The sequence below is a fragment of the Haliotis asinina genome, chromosome 10 (genome assembly GCF_037392515.1).
Source record: "Haliotis asinina isolate JCU_RB_2024 chromosome 10, JCU_Hal_asi_v2, whole genome shotgun sequence".
In the NCBI taxonomy this organism is placed as follows: domain Eukaryota; kingdom Metazoa; phylum Mollusca; class Gastropoda; order Lepetellida; family Haliotidae; genus Haliotis; species Haliotis asinina.
In genome coordinates this window covers 46,670,609-46,687,803 of record NC_090289.1, presented here as the reverse complement: position 1 = coordinate 46,687,803, position 17,195 = coordinate 46,670,609, and the positions used below count along the sequence as shown (strand labels likewise).

Sequence of the window (17,195 nt, the reverse complement as noted above, 5' to 3'; positions counted from 1 at the left end):
GTTTTAATCGCGTTAGAACTTTTACTCAGTTATATTATTTTCCTGGCTGTATTAATGACATTTGTTTTAAAGTACTCAGTGAAGGATCCCTTATTTCTGTAAACATGGGTTGATGTTTGGACTGACACGTGATGGGATATTAATTTAGTTTTTAACATTCAACGTCGTTCGCAGTAGTGTCACAGAGAAGACTCACGAGGTGAATAGAAACATACATTTGTCTTTTTATGTTAGATATCAATGATATGCATCAGTGTTGCGTTCAGATTGTTTTGTACATGTATCGCTTACCAATACCACATTTCCGCATTGTAGAACTATACGAGAGAGATGTCAACTCTGTGTCCGCTGTCTCCACTGTTGTCTTCAAGTGGTAGGTTATCAGAAATGTCGAAAAGAGCTCCTTCCATTTCCCTACATTCTTTCATCTGCAGATTAACAGAGGTAAACACTGTGTGGTTCAGCCCCGTATAGTGTGGTTATTTTTTTTATATTAGTTATGTCTGAGGGGGGTGCCGGTCAAATCGCCCCAGCGACAAAACACCCCACCAAATATGGTCAAATCGCCCCAGATATTTGGTCAAATCGCCCCAGATATTTGGTCAAATCGCCCCAGGTTTGGTCAAAACGCCCCAGTTTGTTCAAAATGGTCTGATATATGCCATAAACGCATGGTTTTGTCAACTTCCATACTATATTCTTCACATAATATTATGTGTTATATTATTAGTAATATCCCATATCTAGGTAACACCGTAATACCAGTTATTTGGTAAAGAATTGCAATCTGTATATAACTTCCATGTTACAGCCTTCACATAATACTATGTAGTAATGTTTCTGATAAATATTTAACTAGTAAACTGATAACAGCAAAAGCAATATTCATGGATAGACAACACTTATAACACCAATTATTTGCATGTTATCTATGCATTTGTAAATTACAAGAATTAAATGAAAGGATTGTATAAAATGTTTTTTGGCCGTAAATGCTGCGACAGTTTTTGTCAGCAAGTATGGGACTTAGTACATATCAAAACAATCTACAGCTGCTGTTGTCCAAAAGTGCAGCCATAAATGCATAGGTTTTCTCAACAGGAATAGTATAGTACTTATGAAAACAATTTGCTGGGTTTTTTTTAATTACTCATGTCAAAAAGTGATCCCGTAAATTCATAGATTTGGTCAACAAGTATGGTATAATACTTACCAAAACAAGAGTCATCAGAAGATGGCATATCCCCCCGGCCCTCACATGTTTGAAAGGACAAATAATCTGAGAGTTCTCATTGTTTTTTAGACTAAGTTTGAATTGTTTCCATGGAATTCATGAAAATTATACATGCCATATATCTGTAACTAATAAATCACAATAACCTGTAGACAGCAAAAGGCACCACTTTGGGGTCTGCCACACATATCTAGAAAGTTTTATGGACAGATATTAAGAAGTTTTTGAGTTCTGCTCTGGGAACGAAACGCACCTCTCACTTTTCAGACTAGGTCTGAAACATTTCCATGGAAACCGAGAAAATAATACATCACAAGAACCTGTACATAGCAAAAGGCACCTCTTAAGGTTCTGACTGATATATCTACCAAGTTTTGCAGGAAAATATTGAACGGTTTTTGAGTTCTGCTCCGGAAACGAAGCCCACCCCACCATAAGACTAACACCAAAATGTTCCATGGAAAAACAAAAAAAAATAATGCAAAAAAATCTGTAAATAGCAAAAGGCACAACCATAGGCTGAGATAACTACATCTGTCAAGTTTGGTCTAAAAATATTGAACGGTTTCTGAGTTATGCTCCGGACAGGACAGGTTCCCCTATACCCTTTACATGCGCCATCTGCAAAGGGACACCGAGGGAAGGCAGTCCCATAGACCACTCATTTCATGGACGAGTGGAAAGCATGATGTTATGATTACACAATGCCAGACAAACAACTATGCATTTACAGCATTTACAACAAATATTTTATACAAACCTTTTAGTGTATTCAAATTGTAATTTTTTACCAAATAATTGGTATTAAGGGTGTTGCCTAGGCATGGGATATTACTAATAATATAACACATAATATTTTGTGAAGAATATAGTATGGAAGTTGACAAAACCATGCATTTATGGCATATATCAGACCATTTTATATAAATAAACTGGGATGTTTTGACTACCCCCTTGGGGCGTTTTGACCAAATATGTGGGGTGATTTGACCAAATTTGGTGGGGCGTTTTGTCACTGGGGCGATTTGATTGGCACCCGTTTGAGGGTCGTCTAGTAATTGTGGTGTTAGGTTTCGTTAATATATTCGTTTATAAATATTATTATTATTTGTGATGGGGGAACAGGAGGAACTCTTACCGAAATGTCCAGTATGTCGGATACATAAGCCAGGACCATTAAATAGCATTTTGCTTGGAATTTGTACTTCAGACGATGTTTGGTGTTTTTGTTTGGAGTCATTACTGAGACATTTTCCAACCCACATCACTGTATGCTCATGTTCTGACTGGTGTACCCCATCATACATAACAGTGCAGCATCATCTAGAGAACAAGGACCCCATCAGTCCTCTTCCCTCACTAATTCCAGATCATTCATATTCGGTAGTGCTTTTTTAGCATTGTTCTAGCTCTGTCATCAGGTAGAACTGAACAGTAACTGATGGTGGGGCTAGAACAAGCCTTGAAATGTTGTACTCCAGCATAAAAGATCTAAAGCAGAAAACTCTCTGTGTTCATCACATAGGCCTTGTGTAGTTTGTGCAACAAATGGCAGCTTATTGCTTTATAATGACGCAGTATAATAGACTTAAAAAATAAACCTAAAAATATAATCAATAATATTTTAATTGTAATTTTAAGTTAGGCAGATGAAACATAAATTACTATCTTACAATATCTTCCATGGTGAACTGATACACCAGTCATGTTGTCACAAGATTTCTTTTTCATATTTTGATTGTTATTTCTTGGATTATTGTTTTGTTTTCAGGTATACAAACAGTGCTTGTCATTCTCAACAGACCATTACAGTCTGAAATAAATGTACTGAAACAGCTGTGGTCCAAAGGTAGAAATGTTTATTTTCTTTGCATGTGTTATATTTTAGAATGAATCTGGAAAATATTTTCTCAGTTCACAGTAACATTTATAAGAGAACAGATATTTTTAGTGTATATTAGATATTTCATGACAAGTTATTTAGTGGTATAGAATTTACAGAAATGCAGAAACTTACATTTTCTAGCCAGCATTGTTTTATACATTCTCACTGACTGAGTGATGAATCAGTGGTGCCCTTGCTTGCTGTAACAGTGAATTGCCTAACTAAACTGAGGGACTTTGCTGATTGAGTGTCATGAACTGTGATGTTAATTACAGGAGAAAGCTGATGTATATGGAGAATGATGTAGGTCAAAATATTAATCAGAGGTGTTTCTCAATCCACGTATTTACAAGTCACCACCACACTGCAAGAATATTGATATCAGTGTTTAAATGCACACAAATTTTATCTCTTTTCTTTTATGTTTCTGTCCTTTTTGAAAATGTCAATGACCTTTTTATACACAAATCCACTAACACCGTTATTAGATTGTGACTTCTCATGTTAAGGGCTGAAATTATATGCTTCAAAGATTCAGATAGTGATCTGTTCACTCACTGCTCATGTTTCATCTTTGCCTGTTCTGTATTCACTCTAATTGGTGCATTGTTATTTGGAATTCCACGTTATGGTATTCTGTTTAGTGTACCAAGTGTGCAAAATAGCTGTCCGTCAGCCAGCCTGTGGCTAGCAAAATTTATGTTGGGCTAAACTTCTACAGTCCAACCAGCTTCTGAAATCTTGGCATCATCATTGTCGTAAAAGATAAAGATGTTATAACTAATAAATCAAAGTTGTAAAATCAGAATTACCCCCCACTGTAATATACCACTTAAGATTTTCTTTTTGAGGCTGCTCTGTTGATTCCTTTTCAGAATCAAAATTATGGAAAATAAGACTGTTGCATGTGTGAGGTTGTGGAATTTGAAAGTGATCAGTGATTTCAAGGTCAACTGGCCAGGCCTCAATATGTTAAGACAATTTTACAAAATTAGCATACCATAAATACAATATGCCTATGAACAGTGAGTGGTATACATTTCCTTGAAGTATTGTGTCAATGTGTTGCAGCTATTTACCGAGCCTGTGCAGATGGTGGTTCCAACAGATTGTACAACACCATGGGGGATGACCGAGACAGCTACATGCCCAACATTATCACTGGGGACTTTGATTCCGCTCATAAATCTGTGCTTGACTACTACCAGAACAAGGTAAAATGAGTTTTATTGTGTAATGTGTTCTTTTATCTTGAACAGTCTTGCATCGCTACTGATGGCTGAAAGACAGCTTAGATTATTATGTAAGTCAGCTTTCTCCAGTAAGTATCCATGACCATCTTCTTGAATTGTGTTCTATACTAAACCTTCAAATATAGGTGGCATATGAGTCTTGTGGATTATTTAAGAAACAAAAGGGTATATCAGGGATGGAAATAACCCATTGCACAATGTCCATGTCCAGTGTGTTTTTCTATCAGGCAAGCAAATTTGTATATCACACTGTGTCCAGATGCCTTTCCAGTGTTAATGATGTTGTTTGTATTTAAGAAAAAGGACATCTAAACAACTTCAGTTTTGATGGGGATATTTATATCTTTCCATGCTGCACAAATATTGTTGTCATAATGTATCCAGTTTATATCCAGTTTATATAGATCATAGCAGGGACCACACACTTCAGTTTGGTCTCTGGTCACAACATCAGTAAACAAACTATCAACTGTTAACTAAGAATTGGCAATGGTATTTTCTTTTACTTAAACTGCACTTTACGGGTCCCCGGATGTGTACGTGACTGGCATGCGCAGAAGCCATATTTACATCGAAGCGAGCACTAACGCTGACGCCATTTTTTGTTTACTCCGGCGAATAACTGCTGCTGTTTTATGGCCTTGTTTGACCTATTAAATTACCTTTGGTATATAATCGAGAATCAGCTCAAGACCTTCATTCCTCAACATTATTTTAGGGTCAGTATTATGTCATGGTATTGTCAATTGCAGTGTTTATTCATTTTTTAAGATCACGATATACAATTTCCCAGTGCTAACCGAATGTATTCCGATTTTTTTGCAATCTCATATTTCAACAGAATGGGGGGTTTTAGGGGGGCAGGTGCCCCCCTTCATTATTTTTACATATCACTTATCATTTCTTTTCAATTCCTATTAAACAAAAAGAGGTAAGTTTATCTGATGTCTAATATCAAAACGCTTCACTTACATTACAAGAACAAACCTCCACTTGCATTAAATTCATCCGAATCCTGAACACCATTTTCTTTATTTTCAATTTCAATCATTTTAGAGTATGCATGGTTTTTCTGGGGTCAAACGCACAGCAGATAAACGTAAGAAATGTAACAAAAGGATCATCAAAACGACGTAAATATTTTTACCTCACGATGAACTCCATGAAATAACTATCATACAATCCTTTCGCAGTTCCATACATGGGCAGGGATGCTTTCACCACTCTCCACGTACTTGCAAATATATTGGTGCATGCACCATTCTCTGCATTCACAAATTCCTTACTATGATTTACTGTCACATGCTCGTATCCCATCTCATTCAAGTTTTGGCATTCCTAGTAACCCACTACCTTATTTGGAACAATCAGAGGAAAGGAACGTCATGAGGATTTCCTTTTGTTTACTAACGATTGGATTGATGTTTTTGAGCATTACTAAAATTCGTGTTTAAAACTCTCGTCTTTTAGACGAAGTTTTAAATTAAACTTTTGCCAGTAAACATGAAAATGACCTCTAAATTCATATGAAATGCCTCCTAATGGAGATCAGCCCGCTCTCACATGCTTTTCTTTTATATATGACGTGCTGCGCGCGTCGCTTACTGCCAAAGGCAGTAAGGTCGTGCCAAAGGCGCATACACGTTAGTATAGAATACATTTCTACTTCCGGGTGACTGCCGAAGGCAGGGACCTGTAAACTGCAGGTGTCCCTAATTTTGTCTTGTGAAGGTCACAGGGTAGAATAGGCCTTCAGCAACCCATGCTTGCCATAAACTGCAACTATGCTTGTCGTGAGAGACAACTAACGGGATCGGGTTGTCAGGCTTGCTGACTTCATCAGTCATCAGTTCCCAATTGCGCAGACCGATGCTCATGCTGTTGATCACTGGATTGTCTGGTTCAGACTTGATTATTTACAGACCGCTGCCAAATAGCTGGAATATTGCTGAGTGTGGCGAGAAACTAAACTCACTCGCTCACTCACTCACTCACGTTGCTTACTTAATTTTCCAGTGTTTGCATTGATTTGAGTTATAGTCTGGTGTTTTGTCAGGGAGTGAGTGTAGTTGTCACTGAGGACCAGGATGAAACTGACTTCAGTAAATGTCTTCGGGTCGTCGTAGACAAAACAAAAGACTTGAAGGTGAGTTGTACCACAGTTTAATGAAATCATTTATTCCTCTATATAATAGCCTATGTAGCAAATATTTTTTACCCTTGGTAGGATTTCATGGCTGTTGCTGGTATACTGGTGTGTAAAAAATATTTCATGCTATAGTTTTCCAGTGTTCTAGTATATTAAGTTCCTAAAAATGTAACAAACTTTGATATTATTGGTGTCATTTAAAACAAAATCTGAATCCATTTAGCCAGGACTGTAAAATGTCGGTGACCAGTCATAATAACCAATACCAGATTTTACTTTCGTGAGTAGGAAATAGGATGTAAATGGACAATACGTATCAGTCACAGTCAAGCATTCATAAGATTTACGGATTGGTTCGGATGGTCAAGCTCGCAGACTGGTTTGATCAATACACATGTCTAGTACAGGCTCGATTATAAAAAGACCACTTTCCTGTAAATTCTTTCAGGGGCATTTTAGAAGTTGGGAAGTTCAATATTGAACAAACTTATATTTATGGATAACAACTTCTTTCATTTTGTGCTAGTGACATTTTGATATGCTTGACAACATTACAAGTATCTGTATTGAAACATCACACTCACAGCAAAAAACGTTTTCCAGAGCTCCAGAAAAAGCTTTTGACTGTGTGGGTGTGATACCCATACTTTTGAAACTAAGTGAGTATTTCCAATTTCAAGTGGGTAGTTATGCTGTTAGATACCCACCATCGTTTTTTCAAATAAGTATAACAGTTGCTACATTTTTAATTCAACAATAAAGTAAGACAAAATCCACAGTTACAATGCCAAATTATAACTTATATAGCTCTACCCATGTGTAGTCTTTGAAAACTTTCAAAGTCAGTTTAGCTGTACACAGGTTTTAATTGCAGAATATTTGTTGTTTTATCATGGCTAAATATCAGTACCATAGGGATTGTATGAATCCAGTTTGGGTCCGTGCAGGTTGCCAAAGTAGTGTAAGTCCCCATGGTCACTAGAGTGGTGATCTACCTTCAGTTGTTGGTGATCCTCAGCCCATCCATGTGTAGTACCATCTGTACGTACGTCCTGACTTTTTTACATGTGATATCTCATGAACTATTGTACCCAATGTCTTCAAATTTGATGACAACCTACCTGGGGGATTAGACACCAGTTGATTAAGGGGACTTTGATCTTATCTCCAAGGTCACCCTGACTCATTGGAAACTTTTCAAACTCTTGTTAACGTCATATCTTTGAATTGTTGTGCCCACTGTCTTCAAATTTTATGACAGCCTACAATGGGGGATTACACAGACACCAGTGGATTTGGGTGACCTTGATCATATTTTCGGTGTGACCTCAACAATTTGTCTACTTTCAAACTTTTGTTAATGCAGTATCTCATAAAACAATGCAACCAGTATCTTCAAATTTGGTGACAGCTTACATTGTGTAATTTTGCAGTTACAAGTCAATTTAAAGGACCTTGACCTTATTTTCAAGGTTACCATGACATTTTTAACGGGATGTCTCATGAACTGTTATACCCAATGTCGTCAAATTTGGTGACAACCTACATTGGGGGATTATGCAGACATTGGTTGATATTAGTGACCTTGACCTTATTTTCATATTAGTGGCAAACACTTGTTCATGTTGTAATTTCCTAATTTGAAAGCCTATTATAGAGATATATGCTAATTTCATTTCTTGTTACTGTGATATACTAGTTGGTTTTACTGTCCTTCATTGTTGTAAGAGGTGACTAACGGGATGGGGTGGTCAGGCTCGCTGACTTGGTTGACAGATGTCATCGGTTCCCAATTGTGCAGATCGATGCTTATGTTGTTGGTCATTAGATTGTCTGGTCCAGACTCGATTATTTACAGACAACCGCCATATAGCTAGAATATTGCTGAGTGTGGCGTAAAACTCACTCACTCACTACTGTCCTTCATCAACAGGTTTTTGGAATTTGCGCAGTTATCATGAATTTGTAACTATTTCAAGTCACAATATGGCTGAAAGACTACGATTGTTACTATAAACTTTAACTCATTCAATCACTCACTCATTACCCATGTGCACTGTAACAAATATTATTTGCCTTAGCGTCTTCATCCATTTTGGTGTAATACTAGATACCAAGTTGGCTAATTAATGATATAAGAGCCATGTCTTCACTCTATCAGTTGGTTTTTATCCCCCCGGCATGTAATGCGGGGGGATATAGTCAACACCTCGTCCGTCCGTCCGTCAGTCCATCCGTTCCCTGTCCGTCCGTAATCATTTTGTTTCCGGAGCATAACTCAGAAACTGTTCAATATTTTTAGACCAAACTTGATAGATATAGTAATCTCAGCCTATGGTTGTGCCTTTTGCTATTTACTGATTTTGGGCATTTTTATTTTTTTTGTTTTTCCTAGGAACATTTTGGTGTTAGTCTATGGTGGGATGGGCTTCGTTTCCGGAGCAGAACTCAAAATCCGTTCAATATTTTTCTGAAAACTTGGTAGATATATCAATCAGAACCTAAAGTGGTGCCTTTTGCTATGTACAGGTTTTTGTGATTTATAATTTTCTCGGTTTCCATGGAAACGTTTCGGACTTACTCTCCAAATGAGAGGTGTGTTCTGTCTCCGGAGCAGAACTCAAAAACTTCTTAATATATGTCAGTGTTACTTGGTAGCAGAGTGGTTCCTTTTGGTATTTACAGGTTTTTATGATGTATCATTTTCTCGGTTCCATGAACACGTTGCTGACTTCGTTTCCGGAGAAAACATTTCATATCTTTCAAAAGATCTTGGCAGATATATGAGACAAATCTTGAAATGGTGACGTTTTTTTATTACAGATATATCGCATATATATTTTTCATGAATTCCAGGGGAACAATTCAGACTTGGTCTAAAAACACAATTAGTAACTGTTAGATGATTTGTCCTTTCAAATATGTAGGGACCGGGGGATATGTCATCTTCTGATGACTCTTGTTTCAAAACCTTGTTCCCATTGTGTTGTTTCACTTCCACACCGCAAATAGCTAATGATACACATTCATTTCAAATATCACCTGCAATTGATTCTGACTGTGAAACACAGTACTTGCTTACTATTGCAACTAGCAATCCTCTCATGAAGTTTTTTTTTGCTGTTTGTAAGGCGTTAAACTAGATATTTTACTTAGATCATTGCTCACGGTTTTTAATTTGTTTACAGAAAGTCGCTATTTGATTTGTTGTTATTTACAAATGGGTCAATCAGTGAAGGGCTTACAAACCACAATTGGTATTCAACATCTGTTGCATATTTCAGATGCCTTTAGAATTATTCAAGAATTTTATAAATCATGATTATTTAGAGGTGAAAGTTTAAAGTTCTGCCAGTCTAAGTAAACTTAGTCTCAGTACTTTTCGTCAAACTCCACTATTGTGTCTAACAAACCCTAGTAGGAGTCGCATCAGGTAACCTTTGAGTGACCTATGACCATCCAATCAAACGCAAGAAGGACGAACAGATTTAACCAATCAGGCGACTACTGTTTAGGGTACTGTTTAAATCCGCATAACACAATCCGCATATAACATAATCCGCATATTTGACCTTCAGTATGTATGCTTAGAGCTTTCTGATGACAACGTTACCATTAGCTAATATTTCCTTAAGCTGACATCCTTGAATATTGACAAAAACACCATTTTCAGCGACTGCTTACTCACTGTTGATAGTATTGTAGCGTGTACCAAGTGCATTACCTGGTAGCAATTGTACAGAAAATAGCATTCGGAATCATTCAGGTGCAAACCTTTCTGAGTAGAAGTTCAAAAGGTATGTGCAAATGTCCACTTCCGTGATTTGATAAGCTGTGTTCTGACTGGTCAGTCTCAAAGGTTACCTGACATGACCTCCTACTTGGTTTTGTTAGACTCAGTAATGGAGTGTAACAAAAAGTACTGAGACTAAGTTTACTTAGACTGAAAGTTTTACTGGTTTGAATTGATGTGATACACAGCATGATTTTGATGCATTGGATAAACATGCATTGTTATTTTACAGAGCGTAGACATAAAAATTTATTGATTTTTCATATGCTGGCATTTATTTTTCTTGCATATTTCAACTTTTCTATAGCATATTTTACGCAAATGTGCAGGTTATCTGGAGCTCTGTCCCAGTGTATGTGATGGCATTTAGATTTTTATACTTTGGCCGTACATACTTTGGCTGTACATTATTTACCACCTGCTGATTAATGAATGTTGATTATCATTTTCTTCCAGTATGACCTGATAACAGTAATCGGTGCATTTGGAGGCAGATTAGATCACTTGTTCGCCAATGTCAATACATTGTACCTAGCTCAATCTCTCACCCAGAAGCCAGTCACACTCATCTCAGAAGGCTCTGTTGCTTGCTTGCTCGGCCAGGTATTGTTTTGTGAGAAATGTCGGCAGCTCCTGTTTTCTTTGTCTTTTTTTAACTGACTTTTCTGTAGATTTTTTATTTCAAAACACCCTGATTAATCCAGTTTAGACATGACATGATTGTTAGACATGGGACATGATTGTTAGACATGGGAACCTGGGCTAGCAGCAGCCAGTAAAGTTCATTTGGTTTCAAAGAAGTTTATGGATGTCTGTTAATAAGAGGATGATAATATGAATCAGAACACAGAGCACACAGCGCACACCACAGTTTTGAACATGAGTATGGCACATACCAGATATAAAGTGATTGTATATATAAAGTAGCCCCTTTGTATATATTTATTACCAATAATTTATTGTTGCTTAAGCAATATTTTCACATTACTAGTTATAAATTCAAATCTATGATAATCCAGTTCTTTTACTGCCCTTCATTGACAGTTCTTACAATTACCATTAATTACTATGTACAATGTATAAAATTAATTGTTCTCGTCACAGTATGGCTGAAATACTGCCGATGTGACAATAAAATTTAACTCACTCTCTCACTCACTTAAACAATATTTTGAAGACAAAAATATGTTTGTTTGTTTTTTTAAAAAACAACAGTTGCAATAGATATTGACATGGCACTGTGGTTGTTCTGGTACCAGTGACAGTTACCGATCTGTTCCAGGGCAAGCACATTTTGAAAGTTGACACTGGACTGGAGGAGGATTGGTGTGGCTTGATCCCTGTGGGTGCAGCATGTGAACATGTGACTACCGCTGGACTGAAGTGGAATCTGAGTGAGTAGATTATGACTTATGCAGAGTTGCCTCCCTTGTCCATGCCTAGATGCCTCAAGCTATCAAACACTTAACCATGGGGCATGGTGGGCGAGCTGGCTAAGGCACTAGGCTAGTGATCCAGCAAGGTTGAGGTTTCGGGATCGAGCCCACCTGTGACCGGGTGTAAAAACCTTGGAGTCAACTTTGTGTGCAGACTCTTTCAGTGTTGTCACAACCCTTAGTGTACAGTACACAACCCTGTGCACTTAAAAGAACCCACGAATCCGTTGGTATATGACCAGATGGTGGCCACATGAACACGTGTATACACCTAGTTGCAGGTACAGCAACATGCAGTAAACTTGGACAAAGTGCTGTGACTATGTGTCCCAGTCCACCCAGCTGTCAATTGGGTACCTCGTTAGGATGAGAGAGCCACAATAAACTCGGTGCGCCTAGTGGCAGCAAGAGTTGTATACTCCCCAGGGAGTTGAGATTGAAATACGATGTGCTGTTGAAATTGACATCCGGTGATCGAGGGAAAAATACCAGCGCCTTGAGCATTCACTAGTGCGTGGATATGTGCGCTATATAAATATCCAATCTATCTATCTATCTATCTATCTATCTATCTATCTATCTATCTATCTATCTATCTATCTATCTATCTATCTATCTATCTATCTATCTATCTTGTCTTGGCCACATAGGTCAGTGTATCAGTCACTGGTTGTTGCCTGTCATATCCAAATTGTGTGGATTAAAGCTCATCATGTCAGTCACAGGATTAAATGATCATCACACAGTTCAATATTGCATTGTGTGCCACACACAAGAGTGTGATGCTTTTTCTAGAACGGAAATGCTGTTTAAAACAGTGTTAAAACTAAACCTGCTTAAATTTTGTGAGGTGTTTAACCCTGCTTTATGAAGGATATTTATGTTTCAGATAATCAGGCCCTAAAGTTTGGTGACCTGATCAGCACTTCCAACACTTATGATGGTCGTCAAGGCGTAACCATAGAAACTGACCAGCCATTGTTATGGACAATGGGGTACAAGAGTGTTTGAAAAAGGAAAATTGTATGAGTTGTTTCTTCTTGAAACAGGTGGTCAGACTTGCTGACTTGGTTGACACATGTCAACCCAATCGGGCAGATCGATGCTTGTGATGTTGATGTCCAGAGTCAGTTATTTATAGATCGTTGCCATATAGCTGGAAAATTGCTGAGTGTGGTGTGAAACTAAACTCACTCACCCACTGTCTCTGCCATGACCATTAGATCATATCTGTAAAACTTTCATTAAACACTCGCAATCAACTAGTGCCTATTCGTTTATGGATGTTATAAAAGTTCAGATTTTTCCTTTTCTATAGCAGTAAGTTTGACTGTCACTTCGAATTTTATCACAGACATGTGCTTTTTTTAGAGCAAATCTCAAAACTGTCGGCTTGCTTTCATGCCCCCACACAATGACAAAATTGTATGCTTTCATTTAAACGTTATACCTGTTTTTTCATATATTTTAAAAAAAATTTGCTATCACATCAGGACTTCTCACATTACTGTTCATGTCTCTGCAACAGATTACATTCTATTTTACCAGTTGTATGATGCCTATTTAGTCCCATATTAGTCTGAGGATCTGATATATAAATACATAGCTCCAAGCCCAATTCATTGTTTCAAGTTTGACAGGTCACTATTGTGAGATTTGTTTTAGCAATCATATGATTTGTGCTTTCAAAATTGTGGAAGCCGGGAGAATACATTATCTGATGACTTTTGTTATGTGTTTTTATATTTGGTTTAATGTTACTTGGGTTTTATATCAATATTTGAAACATCATTCAATACAGAGTGATATGTTATGTTGAGATTAACATACTGTGATGAAAAATCAGGGATATATAATGAAATTATAATAGCTATGAGTTTGATTTAAAACTGAACATGTAGCATGAGGTTTTTAATATGTAATTTAGAGCTATAATAATGTGATTATATACCTCTGAATGACTTTGATTAACCAATCACAATCCAGTATTTACTGAAGACATGGTAGAATATGCCTTAGAGTATTGTATATGTTATGTCTTATAATCCTGAGATATAAGAAGAAGTATTGATTACAGTCAAGGTCTGGAAATGTTACGTTGGAGAATGTACAATGATAGTTGTTTTTAAGCCTTGAGGGCATGGTGGTGAAAGGCTGCACCTGTTGTTTGTAAGTACTTGCAAATATCTACTAGAGTTAAATGTCCACACTGTAGACAGTATCCTAATATGTATCACTGAATATGTTTCTATAGGATTGGAAAGTGCAGAATGATCATCAGGTTCTTGACAGTACAATCATTACAGTACATAAAGTATCTTCATCAACAGCATGACACTTTCATTTGAAACTTTACGGCTGTTTCAGAGTCTGTGTGAAAGCCTGTCTGGGGCTATAATCATTGAACTCATTACTCCACATTCCTTGGTTTTGGATTTTCTGGTGCATGTTTTTATGCGTGTATGACTCTGTAAGTCATTGATTTTGTATGACAGCATGAATCAAACGTCTGGATTTTTATAGGATTAAAATCAAGTTTATTATCATACTCAAGTTTTCATTGTTCGTGCTGTCCTTTGTAAGACTCAGTTGTCTCTTTGTTTTATGGGTTTATTCTGACGCAAAATATCCTAAGTGCAAGAATGACCCTGTCATCGGAGTCGGAGCAATTTGCTGTACAGAGTTGTGTCCTCTAGGCATGCCAGAAAAAGTGAGTTTGGTGTTACGCGGCATTCAGCAATATTCCATATACATGGCGGCGGTCTGTGTTACAGAATCCAGTGATCAGCATGTACATCAATCGGCGAAACTGAGATACCATGGTATGTCAACAGTCCTGTTAGTTGCTTTTTTTGACAAGCATGGATTACTGAAGACCATTTCTAACCTGCTTAAATGCCAGAAAATATGACTGTGGGTAAGAACCCTGGTTCTCTGCAATTTTCTCTGTAAGTCTGTCATCATGCTCAGGGGGTTAAACAGCATCACTTCAGGCTTTTCTGCCACCACTTACTCAATGCGATGTAATTGAATTACCATTCAAGGAGGAGTTTAAACCTAACTCCCTCCCTTTGGGTATATTGTCATCATTGACCTTGAACTTCAGGCCCGGAAAATTTATAATCTATCACAAACACAGATTGTAAATGAAAGCTCTTTATTATACAAAACAGTGAGTAACTACTTACAATAAAGGTGTGAACATTTCTTTTGAGCATACACACACATTAATATTGAACATAATGTTAACTGTAACATGCTAGTCATGACATGTCATGTGATGTTAAATGTAACACTGTACACATCATTGTGTATTCATAGAACGATAATTGTAACACTTTACATAGCATTGTGTATTCACATACTGATGTCGTCGGTTTTAAACTAAATTTGCCTATGCTGAATTCCAATGAATCCCGGAAATTGAACAAACCACACTATTTATCTTCTAAATGTTAACTGTAGCATGTTACAAAGCATTATGTATTCATGGAATGTTAACTGTAATGTGTTACATAGTGTGTATTCATAGGATGTTAACTGTAGTATGATACATAGCATTGTGTAGTCATAATGTTAACTACCATGTTACATAGCATTGTGTAGCTGTAATGTTAACTACCATGTTACACAGCACTGTGTAGTCGTAATGTTAACTACCACGTTACATAGCACTGTGTGGTTGTAATGTTAACTACCATGTTACATAGCATTGTGTAGTTGTAATGCTAACTACCATGTTACATAGCATTGTGTAGTTGTAATGCTAACTACCATGTTACATAGCATTGTGTAGTCGTAATGTTAACTACCATGTTACATAGCATTGTGTAGTTGTTATGTTAACTACCAGGTTACATAGCATTGTGTAGTTTTAGAATGTTAACTGTGATAATGTATTACATAGCATGGTGTATTCACATGTTAACTGGTCTACAAAATAAAATAAACCAAGATGCATCTGTTATTGTTACCAAACATAATAACTGTTAGCACTAATGGAAAATCATAACTGGAATTATAAAGGCAAATATATTGCTACAGCTATGAACAATAATATGTTCTATACAAAGGCAATTTTGCATTTACAGACACCTGAGATTATTGCTAACTCAATGCCATCATAATCTCTCGAACAAAATGATATTTTATACCGACAATATTGTGATATGATGGAAAAGGCAACCAACATGGAGAATTCCTGTCAAGCCCTGAGCAGTTTTGACAAAAATTATTGAGTCAATATTAGACATTCTGACACTGTCACAGCATGGAAAGTAAGAAGGGATTTTAAAGTCACTCCAAACAGAGTATGCACCCTTGTTCATAATCAAACCTGTGTCTCTGATATGATGAATAAACACCTGCGAACTCACCTACCACTATAAGTAACTAGGGATTCAGATGAAGTGTTTGTCATGATAAGCAGACCCTTTAACCAGTGCGTAATCTCTCTCTATCCTATTTGTGTGTCACATGTGATCATCATCAGAATTAGCAAAGTCTTTCACCTCTTGGTCATCCAACTATCTCTATTCACAAGTAAAGGATCAAACCCTGTTTTCAGCATGATTATTGAGCACTTTAACCACTAGGCTACCCCAAGCCTCTCTAGCTAGTGAGGAATCAAATGAGACTTTGATGATAGAACACTCTACCCACTAGGCCACAGTACTTCAAGTATTCAAGTGAAGAATCAAATGAGACTTTGATGATAGAACACTCTACCCACTAGGCCACAGTACTTCAAGTATTCAAGTGAGGAATCAAATCCTAGCTTAAGTTGACAGGAGACCTGGTGACACTTGGCCATCACACTTGTCTCTGCAAGAGAAGAATCTAACTCAGACGTGTGATGAGAGCACACGTTAACCAGTAGGCCACCCCAATACTCTATACTCAGATGAGGAATCAAACTCAGGCATCGGCATTATCACAAAAACCCCTCACTGCTTGGCTCTCCTGCATGCTGATTGTGATGCACACATCGCTGACCTCGTTTCAAAATCCTTACCCAGTTCCAGCCTCAGTCTAGATACTGTACTTAGTGTGAACCCATAACTTTGACAAGAACCAACTAACATACCTTACATCAGTGTGTGAAATAGCCAGGGGCCCACTAACCCGTGGCTAGTATAGATCCAGTCTCCACAGTCATTTGCCCGACTGCCTGGTAAATTTTCATGAGGTCAGTTTGTAAATACAGCACTCTCTCCAACTTGTTAATTTATAACACACTTTTAAATCATGCAGGATTAAGGCCTGATAAAAATTTTCAGCATATTAGCAGCTTAATGATGAAAGCCATGTCTAAACTCATATTTCAGGTTTGCGAATTTATTTTGTGATTTTTCAACTGGAAAAATATTCTGCACACTGCCTTATATCAGACATCAAGTGTGGTGTTAGTCTGAATCAAACTTCACCCATGAAAGTCTTTCTTGA

The 17,195-nt window shown here is 37.2% G+C and overlaps 1 protein-coding gene across 1 annotated transcript; it reads left to right on the top strand.

Moving 5' to 3' along the window:
• The first annotated feature begins 77 nt into the window (after positions 1–77).
• On the top strand, positions 78–15,707 carry LOC137298250 (thiamine pyrophosphokinase 1-like). Its single transcript, XM_067830424.1, has 8 exons — positions 78–199; positions 316–373; positions 3,006–3,083; positions 4,191–4,333; positions 6,429–6,518; positions 10,771–10,917; positions 11,597–11,708; positions 12,640–15,707. Exons 2-8 carry the CDS (start codon positions 331–333, stop codon positions 12,759–12,761), a joined length of 735 nt encoding a protein of 244 aa, XP_067686525.1. The 5' UTR covers positions 78–199; positions 316–330; the 3' UTR covers positions 12,762–15,707.
• Positions 15,708–17,195: the final 1,488 nt, after the last annotated feature.

What these genes read in the sequence shown, in the direction of transcription:
- LOC137298250 (XM_067830424.1), top strand. Translation starts at nt 331, where the DNA reads ATGTCAACTCTGTGTCCGCTGTCTCCACTGTTGTCTTCAAGTG. An exon ending in GAAACAGCTGTGGTCCAAAG is followed by an intron (nt 3,084 to 4,190) that starts GTAGAAATGTTT and finishes AATGTGTTGCAG; the next exon opens with CTATTTACCGAGCCTGTGCA. An exon ending in TGGACTGAAGTGGAATCTGA is followed by an intron (nt 11,709 to 12,639) that starts GTGAGTAGATTA and finishes TTTATGTTTCAG; the next exon opens with ATAATCAGGCCCTAAAGTTT.